This window comes from Herpailurus yagouaroundi, unplaced genomic scaffold, assembly GCF_014898765.1.
Source record: "Herpailurus yagouaroundi ecotype Mexico unplaced genomic scaffold, PumYag 163, whole genome shotgun sequence".
Taxonomy (NCBI): domain Eukaryota; kingdom Metazoa; phylum Chordata; class Mammalia; order Carnivora; family Felidae; genus Herpailurus; species Herpailurus yagouaroundi.
The window spans coordinates 36964444-36985304 of record NW_024412404.1 but is presented as its reverse complement, the minus strand read 5'-3'; the positions used below and the strand labels follow the sequence as shown (position 1 = coordinate 36985304).

Sequence of the window (20861 nt, the reverse complement as noted above, 5' to 3'; positions counted from 1 at the left end):
TCGGAGCCTGGAGCCTGTTTCCGATTCTGTGTCTCCTCTCTCTCTGCCCCTCCCCCGCTCATGCTCTGTCTCTCTCTGTCCCAAAAATAAATAAATACGTTGAAAAAAAAATAAAAAAAAAAATAAAGACATATGGATCAGTTTCAAATAAATGTAGTCAAGTTTGAGCTTTATTTCTCTTGTTTACTGACCAGAGTTTATTATGTAGCATAAAACTAATTTCTTGGGACTCAGTAAGATTACAAAAATGGAATAATAATCTGAGCCAATCTATGACAAATAAACTTCCCCCAGTTTAACAGAAAATGTCCAACATATCACATAAAGCTATATCCACTTCAGAAATGTAACATTATATGATTGTGTTTTTATTTATTTGTTCTTTTCATTTTTTCCCATAGAAAATTAAAATAGTTTGGTTGATCTTTGTCCAAGTCTCTGAAATGTGTTATTATAAATAAGTAAAACATTATTTGACAGTTTTAAGATAATATGTCATCTGATTAGAGATAAAGCCCTCTTAGCTGGGTTCTATCACTATGAATAAAAAGCAAAATTCATGAATGAAATATAGATACTACAGAGGTCTTAATATTAAATTTGTAATTGCATGCCACAATAATGAGAGCTACATTTGCTAAATGTGTTTTAATTATACCTTTGGGTAGGGGAGAACCTTATTAATTTAGAAACTAACCTAAAGAGTGATATTGGGATTATATAATGAGAAAGTTCTTCACTTATTTTCATGTTGAACACAATTACAAAAATAAAACCAAGTAAGTAATATTAATGAAGCTAAAGAATAACTCACCAAATAATAGGAAACAGAATTGGGGGAGAAACCAAGAAAGTATACAGTGATACAATTTAGTAATATTATACTTGGCATTATCATCAATGACTTTCTTTTATAGTTTGATTGGAGATTGCTACATGCACTAGAAGTTGTACTTTGAAGTATGGCTAGCTTTTGTATACTTAAGTCTACTTATCATTTTTAAGTTTTTGTGCATTTTAGAATCCTCACAGTCCTTCCCTTGGTTGCAATAATAGTTTCTTCACTCAAGTGTCAAGGCTTACTTTATTAATATTTTTTCTTTTGGTAAGGTCATTTTGTGGCAGCTATCCTTGTGACCAGGCTCTTGCAATCAAAGTCCACCAGTGTGAAACATGCCTACATCATGTGTTAACAGTTTTCATTGAAGGTTTATTTTTTTATTTTTATTTTTTAAATGTTTATGGGGAGGGGCAGAGAGAGAGGGGGACAGAGGATCTGAAACAGGCTCCACACTGTTAGCGCAGAGCCCATGTAGGGCTTGAACTCGTGAACTGTGAGATTATGACCTGAGCCGAAGTTGGACACTTAACCAACTGAGCCACCCTGGTGCCCCTTTATTGAAAATTTAAATACAGGGTATGTATATTAAGATTGTATAGGGGATAAAGCCTAAATTTTATTAAAGTGTAAGTATTTTAACTGACAACATAGATTCTTTTTGGGTATTGAGAAATAAAAGTGTTGAAAAGACATTAGAATATTTAAACTTTCTTTTTTTTTTTTTTTCAACGTTTATTTATTTTTGGGACAGAGAGAGACAGCATGAACGGGGGAGGGGCAGAGAGAGAGGGAGACACAGAATCGGAAACAGGCTCCAGGCTCTGAGCCATCAGCCCAGAGCCCGACGCGGGGCTCGAACTCACAGACCGTGAGATCGTGACCTGGCTGAAGTCGGACGCTTAACCGACTGCGCCACCCAGGCGCCCCTAGAATATTTAAACTTTCAAAAAGTATTTCGAAAGTATTACATACTTGATGCACCATAAAATCCCATATATTAGAATGCTATCTTTTCAGCATTCCATCTTCTCAACAGTTGGTGTCATTCAGACGGAGTGGGAAGGTATGTGTTTTCCCAAAGTGGAGGTTGCTTAAGACATACTGCTGTGAAAAAGTCTCATAATCGCTTGCAATGCAAAGGATTTTTAGCAGTTGCCGAAAGAGCTCTTTAAAATAACGTATATATGCAAATACAATCAAAAATTGTTTACAACCTAATTTTCAAAGTCATCTCTAGGTGCTCCTGTGCTTAATTATACCTGCAATTGGCTACTTGTATTTTTGAAAATAGAGGTAGTGGGGGGAAAAAAATAAAAGCTGAGTGAATTTTAAACTTCTGGAGGCCAGCAAATTACCTTAGTGTCTTGTCCCTGTACCTTATGATTTCTTAAAATTACAAAGCACTCAGTAGATCATGGTTAGTTTGATTTTAAATGACACATGAGTGACTATGATTTCACCTTCTTATGCTAGTTGAAGAGACTTATGATTAGGTTTGTAGAATATTGACTAAGGTAATAGAAGCTCTTTTTAAAGATATGAATGTCACATGTCAGAGCAAAAGCACTTGCTGTCTCTTGGATAGGATCACTCTGGACTTTGGAACAAATAGATTTAGAAGTAGTCTTTGGAACCTAATCTGATCATACATAGAAGTACTTTGTGTTTTAGTTGCCTGAGGCTCATGTCATTTAAAGTCTGTTGGAAAAGAGAGTCTCCTGAAGTTTGGACTATACTTTTCTGAGTAGTAAACAGATTTTAGGTAATGATAAGAGAGACACTGTATTGTCAGCAAAGCATCTTTTAGAACTTTCTCCAAATAAGGAATTTTGATGTAATTTTTCTAATTCAAATAAACTTTCTTATTGTATACCTGCCTGACGGAGAAAAATTAAGAGAGGTGGCAGCAGCAGAATTAATACCAATTCTTGTGACACCCAAAAAGGATACAAATTGGCAAGTAAATACATGTTAATAAATTTGTGTTACTGATACTTTGAGGAAGTATAATTAGCCCTCTTGACTGAGGACATTGGGTCGTCATTCTATAGGGCAAAATCTTAGGTCAGATTTCCAAAAATGTTAAGGTTAAGATAAGCAATCAGGAATTCTTTAGTTTCTTAAAAAACAATTTTTTTTAATGTTTGTTTATTTTTTGAGGTGGGGGGCAGAGATAGAGGGAGAGAAAGAGTCTGAAGTAGGCTCCCACTGTCAGCACAGAGCCGGATTCGGGGCTCCAGCCCACAAACCATGAGATCACGACCTGAGCCAAAATCAGATGCTTAACACACTGAGCCACCCAGACGCTCCAGGAATTCTTTAATTTCTAAATAATTTATTTCAGGTTAAGTTGCTCTAGTACTTTGAAATTAGTTTATGTTGAGATCAAATGTAGAGGACAAATATACTTTTGCAGACTTTTGGCGTCTAAATTAGAGATAAGAGGTCCTAATTACAAAACCTTGGACAGCTACTCTAAGGGTGGACTTTAGGATATAAATGTTTCTTGTCTAAGAAATTGGATATTATTTGCTGAAACCTTGTAGTACTACTTGTCAACTTTGAACTGTTTTTGTTATACAAAAATGCTGCCAGCTTGGGCACATGGGGTTTGTTTTATCCTTTCTCTATATATACAACTTTTCATGATACCAGTTTAAATTTATATGCAGAAAAAGGAAGAATAGCCTCTCGTTTAATGCTTCTGTGTATTCCTATCTAACAGCTCTCCCAGAAAGTGACACATTGAAAGCCATATTTCAGAGCCAGACAGTTGAAAAAGTAGTCAGAGAGTGCCTACTTCTCTTAGGGTGGTAAGTCAGATTTAGACAACTTTAAATATAGCTCATATTTTGATAGATGTTGCCAAGGTTGTGGTTCTTGGAGAACAAATCAAGTTAAGCAATTCACTAGGGAGGAAACATTTAGTTTTTGTGGGTATGCAGTTTTGGTAGCAGTCAGCCAAAAGATACATCTGCAGGATACATATTTTTCCCCCCACTGTCTTGAATTTTGCAGATTCATGGGTTCAACATGCCTCAAAAGCACTTGCATTTCATTATTCTGTAATTGATTTTTCAGCTGTGGATTCTGTTTCTAGTTCTTTCACTAAGCAGATTACCTTACATGTAGACTTCCATCTAGTGGTAAGAGTAATCATAGCAGACAATAAGTAGGTTATACAAATTTTTCTTTTTCTTTCTTTCTTTCTTTCTTTCTTTCTTTCTTTCTTTCTTTCTTTCTTTCTTTCTTATTTTTAATAATTTATTTATTTTTAAATTTATATCCAAGTTAGTTAACATATAGTGCAACAATGATTTCAGAAGTAGATTCCTTAATGTCCCTTACCCATTTAGCCCGTCCCCCTTCCCACAACCCCTCCAGCAACCCTCTGTTTGTTCTGTATATTTAAGAGTTTTTTATGTTTTGTTCCCCTCCCTGTTTTTATATTATTCTTCCTTCCCTTCCCTTATGTTCGTTTTGTATTTTAAAGTCCTCATATGAGTAAAGCCATATGCTGTTTGTCTTTCTCTGATTAATTTCATTTGGCATAATACCTCTAGTTCCATCCATGTAGTTGCAAATAGCAAGATTTCATTCTTTTTGATTGCCAAGTAATACTCCATTGTATATATATACCACATCTTTTTTTTTTTTTTTTTAATTTTTTTTTTCAACGTTTATTTATTTTTGGGACAGAGAGAGACAGAGCATGAACGGGGGAAGGGCAGAGAGAGAGGGAGACACAGAATCGGAAACAGGCTCCAGGCTCTGAGCCATCAGCCCAGAGCCTGACGCGGGGCTCGAACTCACGGACTGCGAGATCGTGACCTGGCTGAAGTCGGACGCCCAACCGACTGCGCCACCCAGGCGCCCCTATACCACATCTTCTTTATCCATTCATCCATCAGTGGACATTTGGGCTCTTTCCATACTTTGGTTATTGTTGATAGCACTGCTATAAACATTGGGGTGCATGTGCCTCTTTGAAACAGCACACCTGTATCCCTTGGATCAATACCTAGTAGTGCAATTGCTGGTCATAGGGTAGTTCTATATTTTTAATTTTTTGAGGAACCTCCATACTGTTTTCCAGAGTGGCTGCACCAGCTTGCATTCCCACCAACAATGCAAAAGAGATCCTCTTTCTCTGCATTCTCGCCGCCATCTGTTGTCGCCTGGGTTGTTAATGTTAGCCATTCTGACAGGTTTGAAGTGGCGTCTCATTGTGGTTTTGATTTGTAGTTCCCTGATGATGAGTGATGTTGAGCATTTTTTCTTTTTTTTTTCTTTCTTTTTTTAATGTTTATTTATTTTTGAGAAAGAGAGCGAGAGAGAGCATGAGAGGCGGAGGGGTAGAGAGAGAAGGAGACACAAAATCCGAAGCAGGCTCCAGGCTCTGAGCTGTCAGCACAGAGCCTGAGGGGCTCGAACTCCCAGAGTACAAGATCATGACCTGAAGCTGAAGTCAGAGGCTTAACTGACTGAGCTACCCAGGTGCCCCTTGAGCATTTTTTCATGTGTCGATTGGCCGTCTGGATGTCTTCTTTGGAGAAGTGTCTATTCATGTTTTTTGCCCATTTCTTCACTGGATTATTTGTTTTTTGGGTGTTGAATTTGGTAAGTTCTTTATAGATTTTGGATACTAATCCTTTATCTGATACGTTGTTTGCAAATATCTTCTCCCATTCTGTTGGTTGCCTTTTAGTTTTGCTGCTTGTTTCCTTTGCTGTGTAGAAGCTTTTTATTTTGATGAGGTCCCAATAGTTCATGTTTGCTTTTGATTCCCTTGCCTCTGGAGATGTGTTGAGTAAGAAGTTGCTGCGGCCAAGATCAAAGAGGTTTTTGCCTGCTTTCTCCTCGAGGATTTTGATGGCTTCCTGTCTTACATTTAGGTCTTTCATCCATTTTGAGTTTATTTTTGTGTATGCTGTAAGAAAGTGGTCCAGGTTCATTTTTCTGCATGTTGCTGTCCAGTTTTCCCAGCACCATTTGCTGAAGAGCCTGTCTTTATTCCATTGGATATTCATTCCTGCTTTGTTAAAGATTAATTGGCCATATGTTTGTGGGTCCATTTCTGGGTTCTCTATTCTGTTTCATTGATCTGAGTGTCTCTTTTTGTGCCGTTTTTCTTTTTTTTTTTTTAAATGTAAGCTCTATGTCTAAGGTGGGGCTTGAACTCACGACCCTGAGATCAAGAGTCACATACATTCTCTACCAATTGAGCCAGCCAGATGCCCCCAAAGTTTCCTTTTAAAACTTTTTTTTTTCAACATTTATTTATTTTTGGGACAGAGAGAGACAGAGCATGAATGGGGGAGGGGCAGAGAGAGAGGGAGACACAGAATCGGAAGCAGGCTCCAGGCTCTGAGCCATCAGCCCAGAGCCCGACGCGGGGCTCGAACTCACGGACCGCGAGATCGTGACCTGGCTGAAGTCGGACGCTTAACCGACTGCGCCACCTAGGCGCCCCCAAAGTTTCCTTTTTAATAGACCCTGCCTCTTATTCTTCTTTGGGATAGTTACCTAATATATGCATTTAAATACTGGAGTCCTAACTATCTCTGTATGCCTACTGCCTAACTACTAATTCTCCTGGTTCTGTTCACGTATCAAAAACTCCTGTGATGAGGAAGTTAACCTTTACTATTCACTTTGACTTTCTATGATATTAACATCAAGTTGTAGCAAGATTTAGGTCAAATCTGCTTGGTTTCTTAAGATTTATCTTGGAAGGGAGTGCCTGGGTGGCTCAGTCGGTTAAGCATCTGACTTCAGCTCAGGTCATGATCTTACGGTCTGTGAGTTCGAGCCCCGCGTCGGGCTCTGGGCTGATGGCCCAGAGCCTGGAGCCTGGTTCCGATTCTGTGTCTCCCTCTTTCTCTGCTCCTCCCCCATTCATGCTCTGTCTCTCTCTGTCTCAAAAATAAATAAACGTTAAAAAAAAAATTAAAAAAAAAGATTTATCTTGGAAGATGTGGTTCTACATACAAGAATGTAGAATAATATGATCAGTATTTTCCTATTGCCCAGCTTCAGTAAACCTTAACATTAGCTATAAGTCATTCAAATGAAGCTCCTTTTTCCCATAGCTCCATGATTTATCACAAGAATAGTGCTAGCACCCTGGAAACTCCCCTCAACTCCCCTTTTTGCCTCCTTTTCTTAATTACTACTCCTCAAAGGTAGCCAGTTTCCTGAATTTTATGGTAAATATATCTTTGCTTCTCTTTACAATTTTACCACTTAAGTAAGTATTGCTAAATAATATAGTTTTGTCTGTTCTCAAAATTTGATGTAAATGGTCTTGCATACTAAGTAGTCTGTGTGTGTGTGTGTGTGTGTGTGTGTGTGTGTGTGTGGTATGAGAGACTTCTTTTGCTCATCATTACATGTGAGATTCATTCATGATGGTGCATGTGACTGGAGTTTGCTCATTTTCATTGCTGTAAAATATACCATTATATATGCCACAATTTAAGGAATCATTCTGGATATTTTGGCTGTTTAGAAATTAATGTTTCTACTAATGATTTTGGTACACACGTGGCTGCATACATTAGACATGTTTTAGAATTGCTGGGGTCACAGGATACACTTTTGTTCAACTTTAGTAGATAAGACCAAATAGTTTTCCAAAATGCTTGTACCAATTTGTAGCCTCACTATCAGTATAAAAGAGTTACTGTCAGTTTGTCTAAGCTTTGGTATTGTCATTCTTTTTAATTTTAGTCATTCTGTTGGATAATAGTATGTCATTGTTTTAAAATTTGCATTTCCTTGACATTTAATGATATTGAGCAGTTTTTTTTCTTTATGAATATATGGGCCATTTGGCTTTTTTTAATGACATTTTATTGAAATTTCATGCCTGTTTTTCTATTGGGTTTGTTTCTTCTTTTTTTTTTAAGAGAAAGAAAAAGAGTGTGTGTGGAAGAGAGGGGCAGAGGGAGAGAGAGAGAGAGAGAGAGAGAAACTCTTTTTTTTTTTTTTAACGTTTATTTATTATTTTTGGGACAGAGAGAGACAGAGCATGAACGGGAGAGGGGCAGAGAGAGAGGGAGACACAGAATCGGAAACAGGCTCCAGGCTCCGAGCCATCAGCCCAGATCCCGACTTGGGGCTCGAACTCACGGACCGCGAGATCGTGACCTGGCTGAAGTCGGACGCTTAACCGACTGCGCCACCCAGGCGCCCCGAGAGAGAGAAACTCTTAATCAGGCTCCACGCTCAGTATGGAGCCTGACATGGGCTTGATCCCATGACCCTGGGATCATGACCTGAGCCAAAATCAAGAGTTGGATGCTCAAACAACTGAGCCACCCAGGTACCTTTATGGTTAATATATGTATATTTTAAGATTATTTATTTTGAGAGACAGAAACAGCATGAGTAGGGATGGGGCAAAGAGAGAGGGAGACCGAGAATCTCAATCAGGCTCTGTGCTTGAACTCATGAAACTGTGAGATTATGACCTGAGCGGAAACCAAGTCAGATGCTTAACCGACTGAACCACCCAGGTGCCCCCTTGTGGTTAATATTTTTAATGCGGTATTTAAAAACTATTTAAAAAATTTCCTCAGCTTCAGTTCAAGAATGTATTCTTCTATATTACCTTCTAGTAGGTTTATGGTTCTGCTATTCACCTTTAGATCTGCCACTCACCTGCAATTGATGATCTTTGTGTATATTGTGTGATAGAGGTCAATTTTCACTTTTTCCTCCTGTAGATAGCCAAGTGTCCCACACCATTTAGTCAAAAGGTCATTGATTCCCCACTGATTTGCAGTGCCACCTTTACCCTGAATCCAGTAAAGAAAGGAAGCAATAAAGATAAGAGCAGAAATTAATGAAATAAACAGCAAATACGTGATAGAGGGATTCAGCAAAATCAAAAGCCGTAACCTTGACAAAACGAATAATAAACCTCTAATAAGATTCATAAATTAAAAGAGAAAACATAAATTATCAATATCAGGAACAAAGAGAAGGACATCATTATGTAACTTTGTAGTTCTTAAGAGGAACCATTAAAAAATACCTAAAAAGGAGGGGGTGCCTGGGTGACTCAGTTGATTAAGTGTCTGACTCTTGATTTTGGCTCAGGTCATGACTCATGGTTGGTGAGTTTGAGCCCTGCCTTGGGCTCTGTGTTGATAACGTGGAGGGTGCTTGGGATTCTCTCTCTCCCCCTCTCTCTGCCTCTTTCCTGCTTGCACGCATGCATGCTCTCTCTTTTTCGCTCTCAAAATAAATAAATAAACATTTAAAAAAATAATAAAAAATAAGGAATCTTTAAAAAAAAGTACCTAAGAGGATATTATAAGCAAGTTTATGCCAATAAAGCTTGAAAATTTATGTGAAATAGACAAAGTCCTAGAAATGTCCAGCTTAACCAAAATTAATGTAAGAAGAAATAGAAAATTTGAATAGTCCTGTAACATAAAGTAAATTGAATATATAATTAAAAACCTCACAAAGAAAGCTCTAGGTTTAGATGGCTTCATCAGCCAATTTGATCAAATATTTAAAGAAGCAATAACATTAATCTCACATAAACTTTTTCAGAAAATAGAAAAACAAGACATATTCCCCAACTAATTTTGTATGGAAACACAATCTGTTTTTTTTATGTTTATTTATTTATTTTGAGAGAGAGAGACAAAGAGAGAGAGAGAATCCTAAGCAGGCTCCACACTGTCAGTGCAGAGTCTGATGTGGGGCTCCATCTCACAAACTGTGAGATCATGACCTGAGCTGAAATCAAGAGTTGGATGCCTAACTGACTGAGCTACCCAGGTGCCCCAGGCCAGTACAACCTTTATATAAAACCTAATGAAGACAATACAGTAGTCCCATTCTGTCCATGGGGGATATGTTCCAAGACCCCCCAGTGGATGGCTGAAGCTATGGATAGTACTGAACCCCATATATACTTTTTTCCTATATGTACATAGCTATGATAATGTTTAATGTATAAATTAGACATATTAAGAGGTTAATAACAAAAACTAGATACAATAGGGCAATAAATAACAATCAAATAGAACAATTATACTATAATAAAAATTATGTGCGTGTAGTCTTTCTCTCAGAGTATCTTTTGTGCTGTACTCACCCTTCTTGTGATGATGTGAGATGAAAATATGCCTGTGCAGTGAGACGTGAGGTGAGTGATGTAGGCATTGTGGTAGTTGTTAGACTACTGTTGACCTTCTGATGATAGGTCAGAGGAAGATTATCTGTGGACCCCAGAAAGTGAAACTGTGGACGGGTGGTGGCGCCACTGCACAGGTATCACCTGCATTTTGACCGTCTGTGTTTGGCCACTTTTATGAGGGACCTCCATTAGTGCCTATTTTCACTAACTGAAAGCAATCCAAAGACGATTTCCATTTTTATGAAAAATGGCAAAGAAATGAAAATAGTATTCAGCGTTTATTTTCCATGGAGCCATTATAGAGGCGGCTCAGAGCCTGATCAACGAGAGTGGCCCCACCAAGCTCCTTCCCACTGCACTTAGCATCTCAGTAGCAAGCTGCCATAACTCTGAACTGTGTCTGTGAGGATCTGTGAGTTATAGGTCCTAAGGGATCTGAAAAGACTAAGAGGGGTTATTTTGGGGGTCAAGATGCAAAAAAAAATTTCCGTATGAGTTAATGGTGACTGCTTCTTCACTTTATGCCATTTTGGCTTAATGAAAGATTTCATAGGAACTCTATACTTTTGGAAAGCAATTCCATGACTTTCTCACTTATGAATGAATGTAGAGAAATCTAAATATTAGCAAACCAAATTCAACAATATATAAAAATGATATATCATAACAATATTACATTTATTCTAGAGATGCACAATTGGCTTAACATTAATCAATGTCATTCACCACATCAACAAAATAAGGGAGAAAAGTCATATTAATAGATGCACAAAAATTGATAAAATTAAGCACTGACTCATGATAATAAATACATAAATACATACATAAATAAATAAATAAATAAATAAATAAATAAATAAATAAATAACCAACCCTTAGCAAACTAGGAATAAAAAGATAATGCCTAAATCTGATAGTTTTTGCCAAAATGATGGATGGGGAAAGGTACCATTCTTCAATTTGCTTTACCCTTGTGATATTTATTTATTTATTTAAAAAAATTGTTTTTAACGTTTATTTATTATTGAGAGACAGAGAGACACAGAGCGTGAGCAGGGGAGGGGTAGAGATCGGGGGAGACATAGAATCTGAAGTAGGCTCCAGGCTCTGAGCTGTCAGCACAGAGCCTGATGCAGGGCTCCAACTCATAAACTGTGAGATCATGACCTGAGCTGAAGTCAGTCGCTTAACCTACTGAGCCACCCCGGCGCCCCATATTTATTTATTTATTTTTAAAATGTTTTATTTATTTTTGAAAGAGAGAGAGAGAGAGCGAGCACGAGCGAGGGAGGGGCAGAGAGAGAGACAGAGACACAGAATCCGAAATAGGCTCCAGGCTCTGAGCTGTCAACACAGAGCCCGATGTGGGACCCAGGCGCCCCAACTATTGTAATTAAAAAAAAAAATAATTCTTTTAATGTTTACTTATTTTTGAGAGAGAGTGCAAACAGGGGAGGGGCAGAGAATGAGGGAGACAGAGAATCCAAAGCAGACTCTGCAATGTCAGTTCAAAGCTCAATGCAGGGCTTGAACTTATGAACCATGAGATCATGACCTGAGCCTGTTGGTTGCTTAACCGACTGAGCCACCCACGTGCTTCTATCCTTATAATTTTTAGAGTTGAGATTCCTTTCATGTTTGTCAGTCACTTAGGGCTCCTCTTTGGTGAATTACTTCGTCATATCTTTTGTCTAATTTTGAGTTGAGTGTATTTTTCTTTTTTTTAAAAAAAAAAATTTTTTTTAACGTTTATTTATTTTTGAAACAGAGAGAGACAGAGCATGAATGAGGGAGGGTCAGAAAGAGGGGACACAGAATCTGAAACAGGATCCAGGCTCTGAGCTGTCAGCACAGAGCCGGACGCAGGGCTCGAACTCACAGACCGCGAAATCATGACCTGAGCCGAAGTCGGCCGCTTAACTGACTGAGCCACCCAGGTGCCCCGAGTGTATTTTTCTTATAAATTTTAGACATAAAATTTTAGAGTGATGAATTCTGAATACTAATCCTTTTATATGCATGACAAATATTTTTTTCCAGTTTATGCCTTTTATTTTGTTATTTTAAAGTTTTATTAAAAAATTTTTTTAATGCGTATTTATTTTTGAGAGAGAGAGACAGAGAGATAGTGTGAGCAGGGGGAGGGGGAGAGAGAGAGGGAGACACAGAACCTAAAGCAGGCTCCAGGCTCTGAGCTGTTTGCACAGAGCTCCACGGGCTTGAACTCACAAACCACGAGATCATGATCTGAGCTGAAGTCGGATATTTAACCAACTGAGCTATCCAGGCACCCCTTAAAGTTTTAAATCTATTTATTTATGTATGTGAATGAGTAGTATGTTCACATGAATCAAAAATGCAGAAAATACAAAAGAGCATACAGTGAAAAGTTTTTCTCCCACTCCTGTTCTTTCATTCCTGTTCCTCTCTCCAGAGGCATTTTGATTTCTTTTTTAAAGAACTTTGTTCATAATGCCATTTGTTGTACTGACATTTAAAGTTTAAATGTAGTTAAATATATCAATTTTTTCTTTGTGGATTGTGCTTTTTATGCCTTGTTTAAGACATTTCCTCTGTCTCATTTATTCTTTGCTCTTTTCTAAACTTTTTAAAGTTTGACTTTTTATATTTAGATCTTTGTTCTGTCTGGAATTTGCCTTTTGTGTATGATGTGAGGTAGGGATCATCCTCTCCATATTATAAAACTACTTGTCCTTATACTCTTACGTTATGTGATTGTTTTATCTAATACAATTTTCAGTGTGATGCGGAACTACTGTTGAGTTTCAAGTACGCATTGGCAAATACAATGAACTGGTCCAGTTTTTAATTTCTGTTTTGTTCCTACTTGCAGATGAGTGCTTAGAGTCCTGATAAGTACTGCCTTTCAGGCCCCATAATATGCCCTTGTATCCTCTAACATGTCTGGAATTTGTGTAGGCTGTGATGGGGCAGGGAAAGGAAGGCTCCTTTGTCATAACAAACAAGGAGAAAGCTTTTTTCCTGTCTCTTCGATTTACCAATGCCTCATCAGAAGCTTTCAGCACTTATGTAAGAAATTAAATTTTTTCTTGAACTTGAGCAAACTTAGACTTTGTTTTAAAATAAGATACCATAGAGTAGGAAGTTGTTTTTGCTTAAATGTAGTATTTTTTTGTTAGTCCTAGAAATCTCTTAAGTTCTTAATGTGTTCCTTGATATTCTTACCTTTGTATTGTGATATTGTGTATTCTGCGGAAAGGGATTAGTGGGCTGTGTGGTATGGGGGTAATTAAAAAAATGTATCCCACTGTATCTGTCTTTTCCACCTCTCATCTTCCATTTTACTTCTTTTTTAACCATTTCTCTCTCTTACATCCTGTCTTACCAGATGCCCCCCTCAGAAAAAGTGAGGAAGAGGAAACAAAAAACTAGGTTAAAGACATTAAAGTAGGGCAGAACAAGAGTGAATGATCAGGAGAAGGAAGGGGAGGAAAAGCAGAAGGAGAAAAGAGGAGATTGCTTATTTGTGACCCGTGTGTTAGGACTCCAAGGGAATTTTTCTGGTATTCTTTGTGAGTAGGTAGGGGCAGCCTTGAATTACTTATTCTTCTGCCAGTTCTACCTGTTTAGGAGGGGGCACACTTGGGGGCTAATGGCCAGGCAGGAAGGACTCTGTTGAGAAACTATGTAGCTAGGGCTTTGTGCTTCTAGTTCCTTTCTCACATGTGTATGTGATCCAGTTTAGTGCTGGAGGGTCATCTGCGATGGAAATTTTAGAATTTTAACCGAGTATTTCTCTGGATATTAATAAACCAAAGATCTGAAAGTTATATGTCTGTATGTGGTTCTACTTCAGGGGTATAATGGATGCTATTCATGTATATATATGTTAGAACTAATTTGATCTGAAATCTGTTTTTCAGAATTAAAAGGAGTGTGAAATCCGTAAAATGATAGTTTAACCTCAGTAAATTATAAGAATCTTTTCAGTGCTGATACATTTCATGATTTTTTCTGGCTGTCTCAGAGTAGTGATTTCTGATTGGCAGTGATTATAAACAGTAGTTTTATATTGATTATTGGTTTTTAACTGAAATAAGCTGACATTAAAAAAAAAAAAGAGGTTTTGCCAATGGTTACTTTTGGTTTTAATTGGCTTAATTGGCTTCTCATCATTGGCATATTTACAGGGAAAATAACCTTTCTTTGTGTGTAAAAAGGTTGAAGAGATAAGCAGGTTAAGGTATCTTTCTTTACTGACTCTTTGGCTTGAGAATACGCATAATTTAAAATTTTTACATGAATTCTTATATTGTCATTCCAGAGAAAAGAAGGAATTAGTAGCCACCAATTGAAGATTTGGGCTGTTGATTGAAGTTATGTGATAATTTTTCAAGGAAGTAGTGACAAACTTTGAAGTTTTCCCATGCCTTGTTTTCATTATGCCATTGTTAAAAATTATCCAGGTAGTGTTGACAAAGTGGATTTAGATCACTAATATTTAAAATTTAGAGTGTTATTTTTCCTTCAACAGTATTTTGGTACCTAGGATGTTGTGGAAGACTAAGTTGTGATTTTTTTAATTTATTTTTTTATTGTGGGAATGTTTATGTGTGTCAGGTGGATTTTGACTTCGCCTGGCAGACGTGATGACTAGTCCTTTCTGGCTTGTGTTCTACTCTTTGGTTATATAGTAGATGCCTTTATATAATAAGGGTTAGAACAAGCCATTAGAGATAATTGATAATGGATATAAACAAGTGTTGTTGTGTCTGCTATCAGACATGTGGAATCACATGAAGTACAAAGGAGTATAGTAGTTAGGTATTAGAAAACAATGAATAGGGAAGAAAATATTTCCTGAGAGTCAAAGGAACTTTGCCAGGAGTGCAGCCTGAGTAATGTAGGAGTGGAAAACCAGCTAAGATCAGGGGCCCACAGAACATATCAGCTTAGTATTATTTAGTGACAGAAAAGTGAAATTAGGAGCAAGATGTAGAAGTTTGCCAAGTGCCCTAGAGAGAAGAAACTGTCTGAACAAAGGTTGGACTTAGATGACGGGCAGAGGCATCTAGACTTGGAGGATTTTATTTTGTTTTATTTTTGAGAGAGACAGAGTGTGTGTGGGGGAGGGAGAGAGAAAGAGGGAGAGTCTTAAGCAGGCCCTGTGCTGTCAGCGCAGAGCCCATGAGGGGCTCGAACTCATGAACCGTGAAATCATGACCTGAGCCAAAATCAAGAGTTGGACCCTTAACTGACTGAGCCACTCAGGCACCCTAGAGTTGAAGGATTGTAAAATAAAACTTATTTCTTAGAGCACCTGGGTGGCTTGGTTGAGTATCTGACTCTTGATTTCAGCTCAGGTCATGATGTCACGGTTTGTGAATTTGAGTCCTGCGTGGGCTCTCTGCTGATAGTGCAGGACCTGCTTGAGACTTTACCTCTTTCTCTCTTTCTGCCTCTCTCTCTCAAAATAAATAATAAAAAAACAAAACAAAACAACAAAAAAAACCCCACAAGCCTATTTCTGGACCTGGGTAAGATGGAATTAATTTATTTTATATACCTGTAAAGGTGAAGGCTTTTCATTCTGGGGAAGGCTTTCCAATTATGAGGAATAGAATCCAAGGGCAGCTGACTCAGTTAAAGGGAGATGATTATTAGAAAATGCCTGTATAGGGACCCAGGAACCAAAGAACCCTATGGGTAGAGTAAATGTCTCCAAAATGTCTACTACACTATTTAGATGTAGTTTTAGCTCTTTTATAGTTTTATGCTTACTATCATGTGTTTCTGTGGCATTTGAGACTGGCCTAAATGTGGTACTGTGAACAGTTGGGATGATGCATGGGAAATAGTATAATTTTTTTTATGTTTATTTATTTTGAGAGAGAGACAGCATGAGTAGAGGAGCGACAGAGAGGAACACACAGAATCCGAAGCAGGCTCCAGGTTCCAAGCTGTTAGCACAGAGCCCGATGTGGGGCTTGAACCCACAAACTGTGAGATCATGACCCGAGCTGAAATTGAATGCTTAACCCACTGAGCCACCCAGGTGCCCCGGTGTCTTTTCTTTTTTAATTTAATTTAATTTTTTAGAGTGTTTTATTTATCTTGAGAGAGAGAGAGAGAGAGAGAGAGAGAGAGAGAGAGAGAGCAAGCATGCACACATGTGTGCAAGCTGAGGGGGGACAGAGAGAGAGAATCCCAAGCAGGCCCTGGACTGTCTACATAGAGCCTGATGTAGGGTTCGATCTCAAGAATCGTGAGATCATGACCTGAGCAGAAATCAAGAGTTGGATGCTTAATCGACTGAGCCACCCAGGAGCCCCTTGGTGTCTTTTTATCAGATGAAATTACACGGGGCGCCTGGGTGGCTCAGTTGGTTAAGTGTCTGATTTCGGCTCAGGTCATGATCTTGCGGTTTGTGGGTTTGAGCCCTGCATTGGGCTGTGTGCTGACAGCTCAGAGCCTGGAGCCTGCTTCGGATTCCATGTCTCCCTCTCACTCTGGCTCTCCCCTACTCACAATCTGCCTGCCTCTCTCTCTCTCTCTCAAAAATAAACATTAAAGAAAAATTGTTTTGAATGAAATTCCTAAGTAGTTGTGTGGGTATAACCTAAACAGCAACAAGCTCAAATTGTCTTCTTTTGTACAGTCAGCAGATTATGGATTAGGTTTTTCAAAAGACCAATATGTAGATTAACCCACAGAAAGAGTGAATAATTATATGGCTTAGAGAGCATGAGAAGCATACAGAAATGATCCCCCTAACGAGTCTTCTGTTTCATTTTTTTCAGTGATGCTATCTGTAATTTTGTTATCTGCAATGATTCTTCCCTTCGAGGGCAGCCCATTATCTTCAATCCTGATTTTTTTGTGGAGAAACTCCGACATGAGAAACCTGAGGTGTTCACCGAGTTGGTGGTCAGCAATATCACGAGGCTCATCGACTTACCTGGAACTGAGTTGGCTCAGCTGATGGGGGAAGTGGACCTTAAGTTGCCTGGTGGGGCCAGCCCAGCACCGGGATTCTTCCGGTCTCTGATGTCTCTCAAGCGGAAAGGTAGGGGATGTGTCTGTGAAGGGTGGGCAGGTCTCAGCTGCTCCCTGGGCTTTATTCCTAACATCTGCACATTCACTGAGTTGCTGTTATTTAAAGTATTTTTTGGTCATTTTTCTCATTTTCATAAGTAGTAAAATCTTAAGTAATAGTAATAAAAAATTTTAAAAAATAGATAAGTTAAAGCAAGTATATCAGTCCCTGAGAGAGACGACATGATTTAGTTTAGGTAGTTATCAGAGGCACCTTGATTTTCATGCCCTATAACATAGCTGGAGAGTAAAGAATGAACATTAAAAAAATTTTTTTTTTAATGGTTATTTATTTTTGAGAGAGAGAGAGAGAGAGAGAGAGAGAGAAACCATGCGAACGAGAGAGAGGCAGAGAGAGAGGGAGACAGAATCCAAAGCAGGCTCCAGGCTCTGAGCTGTCAGCACAGAGCCCCACATGGGGCTTGAACCCACAGACGGTGAGATCATGACCTGATCCGAAGTTGGACGCTTAACCGACTGAGCCACCCAGGTGCCCCAAGAATGAACATTTTTTATTGCAGTTCTCAAATGTTTTTATTCTATGGAATGCTTTGATAAGGCATTATCAAAGAGCTATGAGTCACCCAAAATAAAAGCCTCCCTAGAAAATAAATTGTAGCACTACTTTCGATAAGATACTAAGAGGTACTATTTCATTTTATTAAACATAAGAAAATCATTTAAGGTAGAGAAAAATGTTTAAACATGACAATAGATTAGACCCTATACTCTAGTGGATAGTCTGTCATACTTTGACAATCATGGCTCTAAGTTCTATTTTTTATTTTTAAGCTAATTATCAACATGCTAAGTATTGTTACTTAAGAAGATAGTTTTTGCCTTCAGGGAACCTACAGTTTAATCTTAAACATGCAGAGTTGATTGAGAGTTGTTGCATTTTTGGGGGCACTAACAGCTTTAAGGTTTTTGTTTACTGAACCTGTGAAAACATTTGCTGGATTGTTATGTAGGATGCTTGAGTGGTTTTAAGAATGATGATTTTGTACTATTTGTGGAAAATATAGCCCTGTCCTGTTGTATGTTTTTTTAGAAAAAGGAGTGGTATTTGGATCCCCATTGACGGAAGAAGGCATTGCCCAGATATACCAACTGATTGAGTATCTACACAAAAGTAAGACTACTCAGGATTTTGTTGTTCTGTGTTAATGAAGAGTTGTCAGTTTTGTATGAACTTCCTTGAGTTAGTAGGTGCTAATGAACATAAGACACTAACCAGTTATAATTTTAGGTGGCATGTTTCTAAATATATTTCTTCTTAAATTTCTTTTCAGAGAGAATTTGTTTTAAAAAAATTTTAATATTTATTCATTTTTTGAGAGATAAGAGTGTGAGTGGGGGAAGAGCAGAAAGAGAGGGGGACCCAGAATCTGAAGCAGGCTCCAGGCTCTGAGCTGTCAGTACAGAGCCTGACGTGGGGCTTGAATTCACAAACTGCGAGATCATGACTGAGCTGAAGTCAGAGCTTAACCGACTGAGCCACATGGGCGCCCCTAGGCACCCCTATTTATGACTTATTTATGTGGGGTACTGTGGTAGGAGCTAGAGCAGAGGTTGTAAACCGATAATGTAAGGACTTGCGTCCTCTATGTTCATGTGTTGTTTGCTTGGCAAAGTATTAAAATAAAAATAAAATTAGTTACTGGTGGAAGTCCAGGTTTTCAAAATTCTTTTCGTATAGGAAGATCTAGCATCCTGGGGCCCCCACTTGGATACAATCAACTGGAGCACAGCTATGTGCTCTCCAGTTTGTTTTGGTTCCTATTCATTCATTTACTGTTACCTGCCCGCCCTTGTAGGCATTTGAACTTGAACCCCTGAATTAGGAGGCTATACAAAGATAAATGTATACCTCAGCTGAAAATACGAACTTTTATGCTTCTTCTAGATCAGACCAAAACTATAATTCCGCCCCCCTCCCCCTTTTAAATCCTCTTAGGTTAGCTTAGAACCTAGTTGGCAGGGGAGAACAGTTTAGTTGCGATGATCCTAAGCTTCTGGGAATCTCAGACTGAAAGGTGATCTGACAGGTTAGAGTTCTAATTTCTGGGACAGTGCAGAGACTCCAAATTCATTTTGGGCTGGGAAACCATTTACAGGGGCAACATACTTCCACAGATGAATTTAGCACCTCTAAACAAAGTCTGGGATGGCCAAAGGGAAGGGGACTTCTGGAAGATTTGGCTTTCTTCCCACTTATTTTTCAAGCTCATTCTAATCATTGTTCAGGTTAAATTCAGTCTCCAGATGTGCCTGAGGCAGACCATGTCCAGATGCTCAGGGATGTTCAGATAAGTCTCCTCAAGGGCCAGTAGATTCTAAACTTCTCTGGGAAAATGGTGGTGGTGGTGGTGGGGTAATCTCCTTCAAGGTGTTTATAAAGGGTCCTTCAAGTGTAAAGTAGTCTTCTAGATCAATTGTTTTAATTGTAATTTCTCTTTTTGCTTCCTTTTTGCATGTCTTCTGTTCTTTTTCCATGCTAAACAGACTTGAGAGTAGAGGGTTTGTTTAGAGTACCAGGGAATAGTGTCCGACAGCAGATTTTAAGAGATGCTCTCAATAATGGAACTGATATTGACTTGGAATCAGGGGAGTTTCATTCAAATGATGTTGCTACCTTGCTGAAGATGTTTCTAGGAGAGTTACCTGAGCCGCTGCTGACTCATAAACATTTCCATGCACACCTCAAAATTGCTGGTGAGTATAGGAGGTGAGAAGGAGATGTAAATGAATACATTTCTTTTAGTTGAGTAAAGTTGTTTGGAATTTTCTGTTGTTTGTAACCCACAGTAATACTTCTGCCAAAATTGGTTAAGAATTCATGGTATTTGGGGCTCTCTGGGTGGTATTGGCCAGTTTAGTTTTAATCAGGTGTTTTTCTTGCCAGATCAGCTTCTTTGAAAATAAAAGCCGGATTTTATTTATTTTTGTATCTCTGATAGATCCTAACATTGTGCTTTGAACATTTTAGTTGCTCAATAAATGAATGCTTTTCATTGGATTGATTCACATACCTGAGATGGTTATAGGTTTGCTATATTTACCTTGGCTTGAGGCATTTGCTAATATTAAGTATTATTATGCCTCAGTTGAGATCTCTAATCTAGGAGACTTGTTTTTTGAAAATAATTTTGTTTTCTAAATAGGCAATACATTCACATGGTTCAAAATTCAAAAGATTTAAAAGTATAGAGTGAAAAGCCTCTCTTCCTGCCCCTGTCCCCCAGTACCCAGATTTTCTTCTTGGAGGCAACCATTGCTATTGATTTCTTATGTATCCTTCCAGAGGTATTTTATACATTTACAAACAAATACTTACATATATTCTTTTTCTCTCTTTTAGGTATTGGTAGTGGTAGGGTATTAAATACATGGTTCTGTGGTTTGCTTTTTTCACTTGATATATCTTGGAGGATGTTCCATTTTCAGCTCATATTTACCTCATTCTCTTTTATGCTTGTATGGTAGGGAATTCATTCTTTTTTTTTTTTTTTTTCTTAATTTTTTTTTAAACGTTTATTTATTTTTGAGACAGAGAGAGACAGAGCATGAATGGGGGAGGGTCAGAGAGAGGGAGACACAGAATCTGAAACAGGCTTCAGGCTCTGAGCTGTCAGCACAGAGCCCGACGCGGGGCTCGAACTCACAGACTGCGAGATCATGACCTGAGCCGAAGTCAGCCGCTTAACTGACTGAGCCACCCAGGCGCCCTGGGAATTCATTCTTTTTTTTTTTTTTTTTTTTTTTTTAATTTTTTTTTTTTTT

The 20861-nt window shown here is 38.3% G+C and overlaps 1 protein-coding gene across 2 annotated transcripts in view; it reads left to right on the top strand.

Annotated features, from left to right (window-relative positions):
* The window catches only part of ARHGAP19 (Rho GTPase activating protein 19), a 70864-nt gene that overhangs the window by 9829 nt on the left and 40174 nt on the right, over positions 1 to 20861 (top strand). The window contains exons 1-4 of one of the 2 annotated variants that reach the window (XM_040486032.1): positions 12984 to 13052; positions 16784 to 17049; positions 18130 to 18210; positions 19584 to 19793. In XM_040486032.1, coding sequence (XP_040341966.1) covers positions 13024 to 13052; positions 16784 to 17049; positions 18130 to 18210; positions 19584 to 19793 — 586 coding nt within the window. In that variant the 5' untranslated portion in view covers positions 12984 to 13023. Of the gene's footprint in view, positions 1 to 12983; positions 13053 to 16783; positions 17050 to 18129; positions 18211 to 19583; positions 19794 to 20861 lie in introns of those variants that run through there. The other variant, XM_040486031.1, reaches the window with a different exon arrangement.